Here is a 12367-nt window from a genome sequence, read left to right as displayed (position 1 = left end):
ACATGTGGGAGACCACAGTGGAACCATGAGCAGCAGTGTGGGGAGCCTTATTTGGAAAAGGGGCAAGTAAGGGATGGCCTGTGAGCTAGACCGGGGCACTTATTAACACGACCCCTGGGGCAATGCTGGGGAGAGAAATGCAAGGTCGAGGAGACATGTTACCCATTAAACAACAAGAAACTACAGCTAAAATACAGATCTTCCATCGAGAATTGTCTTTTCCAGGAGAAAAATAATTTATGAGATGACCTCAGCTTTTAAAAATTGAACAAATTTATTGAGCACCTACTGTATGCCAGCCAGCATCTATCACAATAATAATCTGAAAGGGAGAGGATTCCCCAGGGAGTATCAGGAACCCTCCTGGATGAAGACAGCACTGGAGGTGGGTCAGCAAAGGGAGCTGAGCCCCAGGAGTGCCTCTGGAGCTCCTCCTCGCCAGAGAGACTGCTGTCTGCAGGGAGGGGCGCGTCTGAGTGAGGATGTGCTGGTCCTCTCTCCCTTCTCATGTTGTGGGGGCATCTTGCATTTCCTGTTATGGAAGAGGTTTGCTGACATCCTTTGCTGTCACTCAGTTCGGGAGACTGCACTGTTCTGCCGCGGGGGAGTCAGTGAGAAAGGGTGAAGGCAGACTGCATCTGAATTGGCTCTGAAGCATCCGAAGGGTGTGGGTGTGAATGTTCTGAGCTAAGGGTGCTGCTGAAGGGTGAAGCCTGGAGGAGCCATCACCTGGCTGACAGTCCACTCATGGATGCCCCGGTGACTTTACTGTCCTGAGCTTGCCTCCTGGTCCTTGGGGGCTACGTCAGCACCTGAATGGTTAGCATGTTGCTTTGCATCCTCAGCTACAGGCTGTGAGTAGCAGCAGGTAGAAAGCCAGTGACTTTCTAGGCATCATCTCTGCAGAAAGAAGCCTTGCACTGCTCTGAGCCCTGTGGTTCTATAGTCATCAGCGTGGTCCCAGGAGCGTGTTTTCTTGGTCTTGGGCATCACAGCTGCAAAGGGATGCAGACCTCCGTTCTTCATCGTTGACTGTGGCTGAGATCTCAAGTCTCAAGTCAACCTCAGTCGAACACAAGGGCTGGCCAACTATGACTCTCAGGCCAAATCTGACCCTCCACCTGTTCTTATAAAATAAATTTTCTTGGAACTCAGCCACTTCCATTCATTTACATATCCTTGGCTGCTTTCACACTATCATAACAGTTCAGTAGTTTCGACAGAGACCGTATGACTGGCAAAGACTAAAATATTTATTATTTAGCCCTTTATAAAAAGTTTGCTCACTCCTGGTGTAGAATTATAAAAGATCATAATTTTATGTACTTAAATCAGAGTACAGTACTGTCATCTGTAGTCCTGAAAGGGCTTCCCTGGTGGCTCAGTGGTAAAGAATCCACCTGCCAATGCAGAAGAGAGAAGACACAGGTTTGATCCCTGGATTGGGAAGATCCCCTGGAGGGGGCATGGCAGTCTGCTCCAGTATTCTTGCCTGGAGAATCCCATGGACAGAGGAACCTGGTGGGCTGTAGTCCATGGGGTCACACAACTTAGTGACTAAACAACAACAATCCTGGAGTGTCCGGGCTGTTTGGGGTAGGAGAGAAGTTTCTCATTACAGGGACGGCAAAGACTTTGGCTCGAGTGTGATGACTAGTGAGGGCTGCTGGGAGGATTGTGTTGAGGAGGATTCTGAAGGCCCATCTGGGCTGGTGTGGGCGCTTCCAGGGAGGTGTAAACTGGGCCATGAGTCATCCAGGCAGGAGCACCAGGGTGGGACGGGAACTCGGCAAGTCCACACTCTTCTTCTCCAAAGGTGCACGGCAACCAGGGACAGCTTGGTGTGGCTCCCGATGCCAGCACTTGGCACTGCTGAGGGTGGGATTGTAAACATTCCCTTGCTGGAGTGGGAGAGACGTGAGATTTGAATACCATTCACGCTGCGACAGAGGCAGGCGACCACAGGCAAGACCAAGGTCAGGTCAGAGCTCCAGCTTTAACTCAGGCTCCTCTGCACATGGGCAGCAGTGTTGGTTCAGGACGGCATCTTGTGTAAAGCTTCCCACTTGGAGAACAGGGGAGGGCATTTATTACTCAGTGCCTGATGAAAACGCCAGTTAAAATTGTTACAAATTGTTTAAAAATGAAAAAATGACAATGCCTGTTTACTGGAGAAAGCAGTATAAAAAGTGGCCCATTTACATATATCTGTCTAGATAGCCCTTAAATTGTGGATTTAAACATGGAAGCATCTTACGAATACCTACCCACTAAGTCTAATATCCTACTATCCCGTAACCCCCATGAAGGATTTTTCCTCAGTGGTCCAAATAAATCCAGGTAGTGGTCTTCTGTAGACTCCGACTTGTTACAGTGTATGTGTTTTAAAAGTGCATTCAAATCTAGTTCTTGGAGCTCAGATCGTATTTTAAATGCACCAAGAGTCTGTTATTTGGGCTCAATCTGTATAAAGCTTATTAGCCACTTTTGCGTAAATGCTGATTTTTGGATGGTGCGTGGCATCACTGTAGTGATATGAGTGCTGAAGTGAGGTCTTACTGTAGTCTGATATATATCTACTGTTTTACTAAGGTGACTCTTTTCACTGCAGCAGTTCCTAGAAATCCTCAGGGCCACTGCTCCCTGGTAGGGTAAACGGAAACGGAGAATCCACTAAGTGGACATCACAAGCACTGACCTCTCCTCCAAGTTGCTTGCTATCTTTCTCACATTGAGCATTTTGGCTTTAGTTGTTTTTCCTTCATGTCATGAAAAATTGTGCAATCAGCTCCAGCTGACTAGGTTTTCTTTTCAAATAATTATAGGAAGCATTTAAATTATGTAAGTGCATTAAACCATATCCCAAATGGAATTGAGTATTTAAAAAATATATTTTATGACCTAAAAGTTCGTTGAGAATTTATTTGCATAAAAATCCCAGTATCTTTATTGACTCTTAAAATGCCACTGAGCGTCTAGAAATACACCTCACGGGTGAGAAAGGCTGGCCTGCAAGGGTGTTAGTGATCCATGAGACAGATCATCAGACTCCAGACGGGCCTGGGGGAGCTGGGCTGAGAACACGATGGCACCAGACCCCAGGAGGGCAAGGTGGGACCTGAGCCTGTGGCTCTGAAAGACACGAGTGGGGGGGTGCTCAGATGTAGAATTCCTCCGTGTCATTGTCCCCGCATCCGGCCAGCACCAAGGGTGCTGGGACGTCTCTGCCAGTCTGCCGGGCCTGGGTGGCATCGGAAGGGAGTTCTGGGGGTGACTCTGTGAGCGAGGAGGTGTCCGAAGCAGGGGGAGCAGCGACGGCTGTTGCCGAGGAGCCCGAAGGCCCTTTGAAGAGAGGGAGGGTGGCCCAGGGGGCCCCCGCGGTCTCGCCGCCCCCAGTGGGCAGGGGTCCTTCTCTGAAGCCCCTGCGCTCTGACCAGAGGCCGCTGCCTCGTTCCGGGGGGTGCGGCGCTTCCTCGGGACTGCAGAACCTGCTGGGTGCCGAGTAGGCAGAGACCACGGACAGGTCGGAGGAGGAGAGCCGCAGCCCGGTGTCCACGTCCGTCTCCTGGGCCCCCTCCAGGTCATCGATGGAGAGGAGGTGGCCATGCCCCCGCTCCGGCGCCCTCTGCCCCCCGCCGCCGGAGCTTGCAGACCGCTGCGCTTCCGCCGCGGAGGCCAGGGAGGGGTCTCCGGTGGGCAGACAAAACAAGGACTTGCTTCGCTGGAAAGACCAGGGGAGGCATGGAGGGCAGGTGGCTCGTCCGGCAACTTCCTGCGGGTGCCTGGTAGACGGACCTGCCTGGCCGAGCCCTGGGTGTGATGTGTCCAGTGGCGGCTGCGGGCGGCCTGGGGTCCGGCTCTGCGCGGTGGCACGCGGGGAAGACGTGGAGCCAGGTTTCTGCTCTGAGGCCTGGTGAGCCCTGCCGGGTTTAGGGCGCTTCCTGTGCCCCTTCTGTGCCTGCAGGGGCAAGAGGGGACACCGTTATCAGTGTTGGCCTGGGGGTCCACCTGGCAACGGGGATTCATTGTTAAACAGAACAAGAAACGCACTTTCTGATGGTTGGAAACTTCCAGAACTGTCTCGGCAATAAAGCAACGCCAGAAATGTCACTGGGGCTTCCCAGTGCCCTGGTGGTAAAGAACCCGTCTGCCAATGCAGGAGACATAAGAGACAGGGGTTCGATCCCTGCATGGGGAAGATCCCCTGGAAGAGGAAATGGCAGCCCACTCCAGTATTATTGCCTGGAGAATCCCATGGACAGAGGAGCCTGGTGGGGCCCAGTCTGTGGGGTCACAAAGAGTCGGACACGTCTGAGCACATACACATACATACAGAAATTTCATTCTCCAAATTCTGAAATGAAGACAGAGATTGCAGAGCTTGGGGGAAGACAGATGGGATTTCTTAGTCTGAGCAGATGTCCCCGAACCCAGGAGGAGAGGCAGTCCCTTGTCAGGACAGGGAATAGGACCTCTTCCAGCGCACACACAAGGATACTCCATGGATTAGCGACAAGCCTGAGGCCTGGCTGAGCGGGACAGAGGACACTGGGATTACCATTCCATGTACAGAGGATGCTCGAAGGGTCTGCTCCCCTCTGGCCGAAGCCCCAGCATTTGGACATGCTCCCAACCAACGACAGGGTGGAAACGTCAGGATGGGGCTTGATCCTAGTGCATGTGTGACCATCGGGACACATCCCAGGGGCAGCCCTTGGTTCAGGGCGGTAAACCTTCGTTGAGTGAGGGGCTATCAGGAAATCTGCATGTATTGACTTGCTTTAGGAAACACTGACTCCTCTGGGTCCCCTTTCAGAAACTGTAAGGGGAAGGGAACAGCTGACTACTGACCAATCCCGTGGATGCCGCCTAGGGGCAAAGGCAAGCCCCCAGGGGTCAGTCAGTTTCATCCTTGAGCAGCTCAGCCCTGACCTCCTGTTCTCTCCCCCACCTTCCCTGCAGCTCTGCAGGAGTTTCTGTTGCACAGAATTAATTGGGAACCTCTCTTCCAATGGATGTTCCCACCTGGGGCTGCTGCTCTCAGGCTCCCCCCACCCAGGTCTGCTCCCCAGGCCTCCGGGCCAAACTTACTATGCAAAATTTCAGTGAAATAATGGATGTGGGGACAGTGATTCTGGTTCTGTCTAGTACAGGATCATTTCATTTATTGTTCAGTTGCTCTTTTGTGTCTGACTCTTTGAAACCCCATGGACTACAGCAGGTCAGGCTCCCCTGCCCTTCACCATCTCCTGGAGCTTGCTCAAAATCATGTCCATCAAGTCGGTGATGCCATCCAACCATCTCGTCCTCTGTCACCCCCCTCTCCTCCTGCCCTCAATAAATTTCATTTATGAATTTCCAAATAAAGAATTTTTTTTTTAAACACTCAAGTACAGTTTACTCCAAGGGATATTTCCCAGCTCTCTGCAAGATTCTGAGACCCTGGCCCTACCCTGGACAGCACACACCCCCGTCCCCCTGTTACACAGGAACCTGGTCTTCCCACAGCCACTTGGGAAGTTTGGTTCAACGTCCTGTACACCTGTTTGTACCTGTTACAGGTAAAGGAGGGGAAACTAGAGTGAGGAGGACTGTTTTCAACCACAGGAAGTACATTTCATTGAAAGGACAGGAGACAAAGAGAACTCAGACAGGAGCCTGTGATGACAGGCACAGTGGTAGGGTGGAGGGGAGAGGCCATGCCTGTCCGTGGGGCGGAGGAGTGTCCGTGGAGGCGGGCGTGGACGTGGGCAGCTGTCGTGCTAGTGGGAGGCACAGGTAGAGAGGAGGCTGGGTGGGAGAGAGAGGCCAAGACAGACAGAGGCTGACACTTGGCAGGTAAGCGAGGGAGCTGTGAAGGGCAGGGAGCCAGCAGTCTGAATGATTAGAGACCCGGTGCATGGAAGGTAGTGCTGTGGGTCAGCCTGGGGCTGGAGGCTAATAGTGGTCAAGGAGACCCTGACCACCTGGGTAAGAAACCCACAATCTTATCCTTTTGCTGGGGTCATATTCAGTCTTGATTATGTTTTTTTTTCCCCCCCATAGGATCGTTCCTTTCATTCATGAGATCTTTGCTTAACTTCAGATATTTCTTAATCCTATAAATAGACTTATTGACTCTTTTTTTTTCCCCCAATCAATATTAAATGAGGGTCTTTCCTGCAGAGCTTCTCATCTAGACTGCTTAAACTTTGACTGGGTTATTAAAGGTGTGCCGACATATGGGTCTCTTTCAGTGGCAGCCTCTTGCCATGTAAATATTATCATTTTTTATGTGCTCTGATGTGGAAAAGGTCTGGAGGACCAGGCAGAGATAATTTTGAATAAGACAAGATATTGAACCCCCACAAGTAACAATGCAACATTGAAATGTATTGAAGTAAGCCACGATGATAAGTTCAGTTCAGTGGCTCAGTTGTGTCTGACTCTCTGCAACACCATGGACTGCAGCACGTCAGGCCTCCCTGTCCATCACCAGCTCCTGGAGTTTACTCAAACTCATGTCCTTCGAGTCAGTGATGCCATCCAACCATCTCATCCTCTGTTGTCCCCTTCTCCTTCTGCCTTCAATCTTTCCCAGCATCAGGGTCTTTTCACATGATTCAATTCTTCACATCAGGTGGCCAACGTATTGGAGTTTCAGCTTCAGCATCAGTCCTTCCAATGAATATTCAGGACTGATCTCCTTTAGGATGGACTGGTTGGATCTCCTTGCAGTCCAAGAGACTCTCAAGAGTCTTCTCCAACACCACAGTTCAAAAGCATCAATTCTTCGGCGCTCAGCTTTCTTTATAATCCAACTCTCACATCCATACATGACTACTGGAAAAATCATAGCTTTGACTAGATGGATCTTTGTTGGTAAAGTAATGTCTCTGCTTTTTAATATGCTGTCTAGGTTGGTCATAGCTTTTCTTCCAAGGAGCAAGCGTTTTTTAATTTCATGGCTGCAATCACCATCTGCAGTGATTTTGGAGCCCAAGAAAATAAAATCTTTCATTGTTTCCGCTGTTTCCCCATCTATGTGCCATGAAGTGATGGGACTCGATGTCATGATCTTAGTTTTCTGAATGTTGAGTTTTAAGCCAACTTTTTCACTCTCCTCTTTCACTTTCATCAAGAGGCTTTCTAGTTCTTCTTCACTTTCTGCCATAAGGGTGGTGTCATCTGCATATCTGAGGTTATTGACATTTCTCCCAGCAATCTTGATTCCAGATTGTGCTTCATCCAGCCTGGTATTTTGCATGATGATAATGTGAGTGGCAATGTGTGAGCTCTATTGGATGCAAAGGAGGGGGGGGGGTTGATTTTATAGAGGGGTGAGGCAGCATGGGGAGAGGGTAGAAAAAGCTTGCCTTAAGAAGTCACGCTTGGACAAAACCTTGGAAAGTGGAGGAGGGTTTTGCCAACTGGAAGCCAGCGGGCATGGCATGGAAGGGCACATAGGCACAGAAGCAGCCTGCGCGGAGGCTGGCTCACTGAAGCAGAGGTGAGCCCTGAGGACTGAGAGGAGCCTCGCCAGGGGATGCGTATATATATCCTTTTTCAGGTTCTTTTCCATTTTTGTTATTATAAGATAACTGAATATAATTCACCATGCTATACAGTAAACCTTTGTTATTTTATGGGGCTTCCCTGATGGCTCAGATGGTAAAGAATCTGCCTGCAATGCAGGAGACCCAGGTTTGATCCCTGGGTCAGGAGGATCCCCTGGAGAAGGAAATGGCAACCCACTCAAGTATTCTTGCCTGGAGAATTCCATGGACAGAGGATCTGGTGGTCTAAAGTCCATGGGTCACAAAGAGTTGGACATGACTGAGCGACTAACACTTTGTTATTTTATAGATGATAGGGTGCATCTGCTAGTCCCAGACTCCTAATTTATCCCTCTGTCGTGCCTTCCCCTTTGATAACTGTTAAGTTTGTTTTCTATGTCACGGAGTCTGTTTCTGTTTTATAAATAAGTTCATTTTTATATCATATTTTAGATTCCACATATAAGTGATATCATACAATAGTTCTCTTTCTCCGACTTACTTCACTTAGTATGATAATCTCTAGGTCAATACATGTTGCTGCAAATGGCATTATTTAAAAATTTCTTTTTTTGTGACTGATATTCCATTGTATGTATGTACCACATCTTCTTTATCCATTCATCTGTTGATGGACATTTACATTGCTTCCATGACTTGGCTATTGTAAATAGTGCAGCAGTGAACACTGGGATGAATGTATCTTTTTGAATTAGAGTTTTCATCTTTTCCACATATAAGATTGCCCAGGAGAAAGATCGAGGGATCATAGGTAAGTTGATTTTTATTTTTTTAAGGAACCTCCATAATGTTTTCCATAGTAGCTGTACCAACTTACATTCCCACCAACATTGTAGGAGGGTTCCTTTTCCTCCATGCCCTCTCTAGCATTTGTTATTTGTAGACTTTTTGATGACGGCTGTTCTGACTGGTGTGAGGTGATACCTCATTATAGTTTTGACTTGCATTTCTCTAATAACTAGCAATGTTGAGCATCTTTTCATGTGCTTTTTGGCCATCTGTATGTTGTCTTTGGAGAAATGTCTATGTACGTCTTTTGCCCATTTTTGACTGGATTGGTTTTGTAAACAATTTTATTTATTTATTTTTGGCTGTGCTGGGTCTTGCTGCATGGGTTTTTTTCTCTAGTTGCGGAGACCAGAGGCTACTCTCTAATTGCAGTGCCCAAGGTTCTTATTGGGGTGGCTTCTCTTGTGGATCATGGGCTTCCGTGGTTGTGGCTCCTGGGCTCTAGAACACAGGGTCAGTAGTTGTGGCACATGGGTTTAGTTGCGCCGTGGCATGTGGGATCTTCCCAGATCAGGGATTGAACTTGTGTCTCCTGCATTGGCAGGCAGATTCTTTTCCATGGAGCCACCAGGGAAGGCTTTGATTGTTTTTTATTTTTTTATATTGAACTGTATGAGCTGTTTGTATATTTTGGAAATTAAGCACTTGTCGGTCACATTGTTTGCAAATATTTTCTCCCACTCTATAGGTTGTGTTTTCGTTTTGTTTACAGTTTCCTTTGCTGTGCAAAATCTTGTAAGTTTGATTAGGTCCTGTTTGTTTATCTTTATTTCTTCTGCCTTGGGAGACTGGCCTAAGAAAATATCACTTTGATTTATGGTAGAGAATGTTTTGCCTATGTTCTCTTCTAGGAGTTTTATGGTGTCATGTCTTATATTTATTGATAAGTCTTTAAGCCATTTTGGGGTTTCCCTGGTAGCTCAGTTGGTAAAGAATCCGCCTGCAATGCAGGAGACCCCAGTTTGATTCCTGGGTTGGAAAGATCCCCTGGAGAAGGGGTAGGCCACCCACTCCAGTATTCTTTGGCTTCCCTGGTGGCTCAGCTGGTCAACAATCTGCCTGCAGTGCGGGAGACCTGGGTTTGATCCCTGGGTTGGGAAGATCCCCTGGAGAAGGGAAAAACTACCCACTCCAGTATTCTGGCCCGGAGAATTCCATGGACTGTAGAGTCCATGGGGTTGCAAAGAGTGGGACACGACTGAGCGACTTTCACTTTAAGCCATTTTGAATTTGGGTTTTCTTTTTTTTTTTGTATGATGTGAGTGAGTGTCCAAACTTCACTGGTTTACAAGCAACTGTCTAGCTTTCCCGGTACCACTTTCCTTCATTGTATATTCTTGCCTCCTATGTCGAAGATTAATTGACTCTAGGTGTGTGGGTTTAATCTGGGCTTTCTATTCTATTCCATCGATTATACATCTGTTTTTGTGCCAGTCCCGCGGTGTTTTGATTATTGTAGCTTTGTAGTATTGTCTGAAATCTGGGAGGATTACTGAGCCTCTTCATCCTCAGTCTCTAATTCTGTGAGTGTGTTGGGGGGACAGGGTGTGTTTGAACCCATGACCTGCTGGTTCTCTTCCTGCCCATCAGGCTCTGTATTGAAATTCTTAAGCTGTTCTGCGGAGGGTGGCCTAGGGAGCTGAAGGTCAAGAGCAACAATTGTAGAGATTTCTGATGGTCCAAATTACAGATTTTTAAAGAATACAATGCAAAACACTTTTAGTACAGGTTGTAAGGTATGGTTCTCCTAAAGATCACACTCCCCTAGACCATTCTATGTGTGTTTTTTCAAAAATAATTTTATTTATTTTTGGCCATGCTGGGTCTTCATTGCTGCGTGGGCTTTTCTGTAGTCGTGGTGAGCAGGGGGCTGCGCCTCTAGTTGGGCTGAGTGGGCTTCTCATCGTGGTGGCTTCTCTCGCGGAGCACGGTCTGTAGGGCGCACAGGGGCTCGGCAGTGTAGCCCCCCGGACTCTAGAGCACAGGCGCAGTAGTTGCAGCGCAGGGGCTTCGCTGCTCCACAGCATGCGGGGTCTGCCCAGATCAGGGATCAAACCCGTGGTCCCTGCCCTGGCAGGAGGATTCTTCATCACTGAGCCACCGGGGATGCCCTCTATGTGCATTTTCTGTGCACGGGGACCTTGCTGAATTCGGTGAGGAAGGTGCTGAGCTGAGCTGGTTCCTCCTGGGGGTGTGATCCACTCCGCAGGGCTTGCTGCTCTGCGCTCAGCATCCCCGGGACCCCCAGCCCAGCCATTCTCTATGCTGGGCTGCTCTGGTTAGTGACCCATTTCTCTGCAATGCTCTGTGCCTCACGCGGGAGAGCCTGCTCGGCACACGCCCTACCCCAGTACCCGGCACGTAACAGGAGCTTAAGCGTGAGGGGAGAGTCCCAGCTTGGGGAGAGGGTAAGGAATGGCCCCCGAAGGCCCACTTGTGTCAGAGGTGTCACAGCTGGGTAGCTGTTGAAGAGAGAAGCCGATTTTCTCAATCATTTGAGTTTGGCTAAATAAGAGTGAAAATAAGTCGTGAGGTTCTTTAGACAAGGAAGTCCTCAGATATGGAGGCTGCTTTCAATGGAGAGACAGTGTTTATTAAGATGTTGAGGGATTTTCCTGGCTGTCCAGTGGTAAAAACTCCATGTTTCCAATGCAGGAGACAATGGGTTCGATCCCTGGTTGGGGAACTAAGGTTCCCACATGCTGTGTGGTGAGGCCAAAAATTTTCTTAAAAAATAAAAGTAAGGTTATTTATTTTAAAAAAGACATCTATCTTATTTTCCCCAAGGGCTGATTCCTCTAATAAGTACGTACTACCCTGTAACTTGCATCTTCAGGGTCTTATTCAAGGGGCATGTTCTGGGTGAGGCTGTCTGCAATCTAAATTTGCCTGAAAAAAGGAAGCCTCTGCGAACATTGCTCCATGAGAAGCAAAAGGCCAAGGTTCCCATGTGAGGAACTGCTTGGGGACGTCTGAACTCTCCACTACCAGAGACAGAGTGGGGTTAAATTTGACTTTAAGTCAGGAGCAGCTGGCAGAGGGTGAAAGCTCGATGGGTTTTGAGGAGGTTTTCGTCACTGTGCTTATTGAACGGAAAGCTGTGTGTGCTCTTATTTTCCCTGCATCAGGAAGGCTGGAGTCCAGATCAACCCTGATTTCTGCCTTGAGGAGAGGTGGCATCCAGTGTTTTCCACTGGAGGGGTGCCCACGTGCACCGTGGAGATGCCTGCTGGGTGGGTGGGATTCCAGTTGGCTGGGGGCCTGCAGGACCCTGGGGTGGGGAGCTGCAGGAGGGTGGCTGCAGGGCTCCCACCCCCCGGCTGGGTCCAGGAGATGTGGTGGTTTCCTCCAGCTCCGCCTGGGGGCAGAGACGGCAGCATCTAAGAGCAGGGTCTTGTCTGTCTAATGATAACTCACTCGTGCAAAGGATGCCTTTCTTTCTGTGTCCCTCCCCTGGCAAGGACTCTATTTCCGGCCGCTCTTGTCTGCCTGTCTGACTTGACCAGAAGCACTAGGAGCTGAGAATGAAGCATCACAGATGCTTCAAGAAGCTCTTCCCCAGTGGAATTTTCTTTCTATTTTAACTTATTTTCTTATTGAAGGATAATTGCTTTACAGAATTTTGCTGTTTTCTGTCAAACCTCAACATGAATCAGCCATAGGTATACATATATTCCCTCCTTTTTGAACCTCCCTCCCATCTCCCTCCCCACCCCTCCAGGTTGATCCAGAGCCCCTGTTTGAGTTTCCTGAGCCATTCAGCAGATTCCTGTTGGCTGTCTATTTTACATATGGTAATGTAAGTTTCCATGTTACTCTTTCCACACATCTCGCCCTCTCCCCCGACTCCCCCCATGTCCATAAGTCTGTTCTCTATGTCCCTTTCTCCCAGTGGACTTTCTCAAGGTGAAAGGAAACCCTGTGCCTTCTGTCCAGGGAAGCTTCCCCACTCCCCCGCACTCCCCAGCCCCCAGCTTTCAGCTCTGAGGGCTGCCCTCTGGAGCTTCTCCAAGAGACTGTAG

The 12367-nt window shown here is 48.9% G+C and overlaps 1 protein-coding gene across 1 annotated transcript in view; it reads right to left on the bottom strand.

Annotated features, from left to right (window-relative positions):
- Positions 1 to 253: 253 nt before the first annotated feature.
- Positions 254 to 12367, bottom strand: part of FAM124A (family with sequence similarity 124 member A) — a 111682-nt gene continuing 99568 nt past the window's right edge. The window contains exon 4 of the mRNA XM_043478161.1: positions 254 to 3958. Within this exon, the coding sequence (XP_043334096.1) occupies positions 3158 to 3958 (801 nt within the window). The 3' untranslated portion in view covers positions 254 to 3157. The remainder of the gene's footprint in view (positions 3959 to 12367) is intronic.

Source organism: Cervus canadensis, chromosome 9 (assembly GCF_019320065.1).
Source record: "Cervus canadensis isolate Bull #8, Minnesota chromosome 9, ASM1932006v1, whole genome shotgun sequence".
NCBI lineage: Eukaryota > Metazoa > Chordata > Mammalia > Artiodactyla > Cervidae > Cervus > Cervus canadensis.
This window is presented reverse-complemented; position numbering and strand designations above follow the sequence as displayed.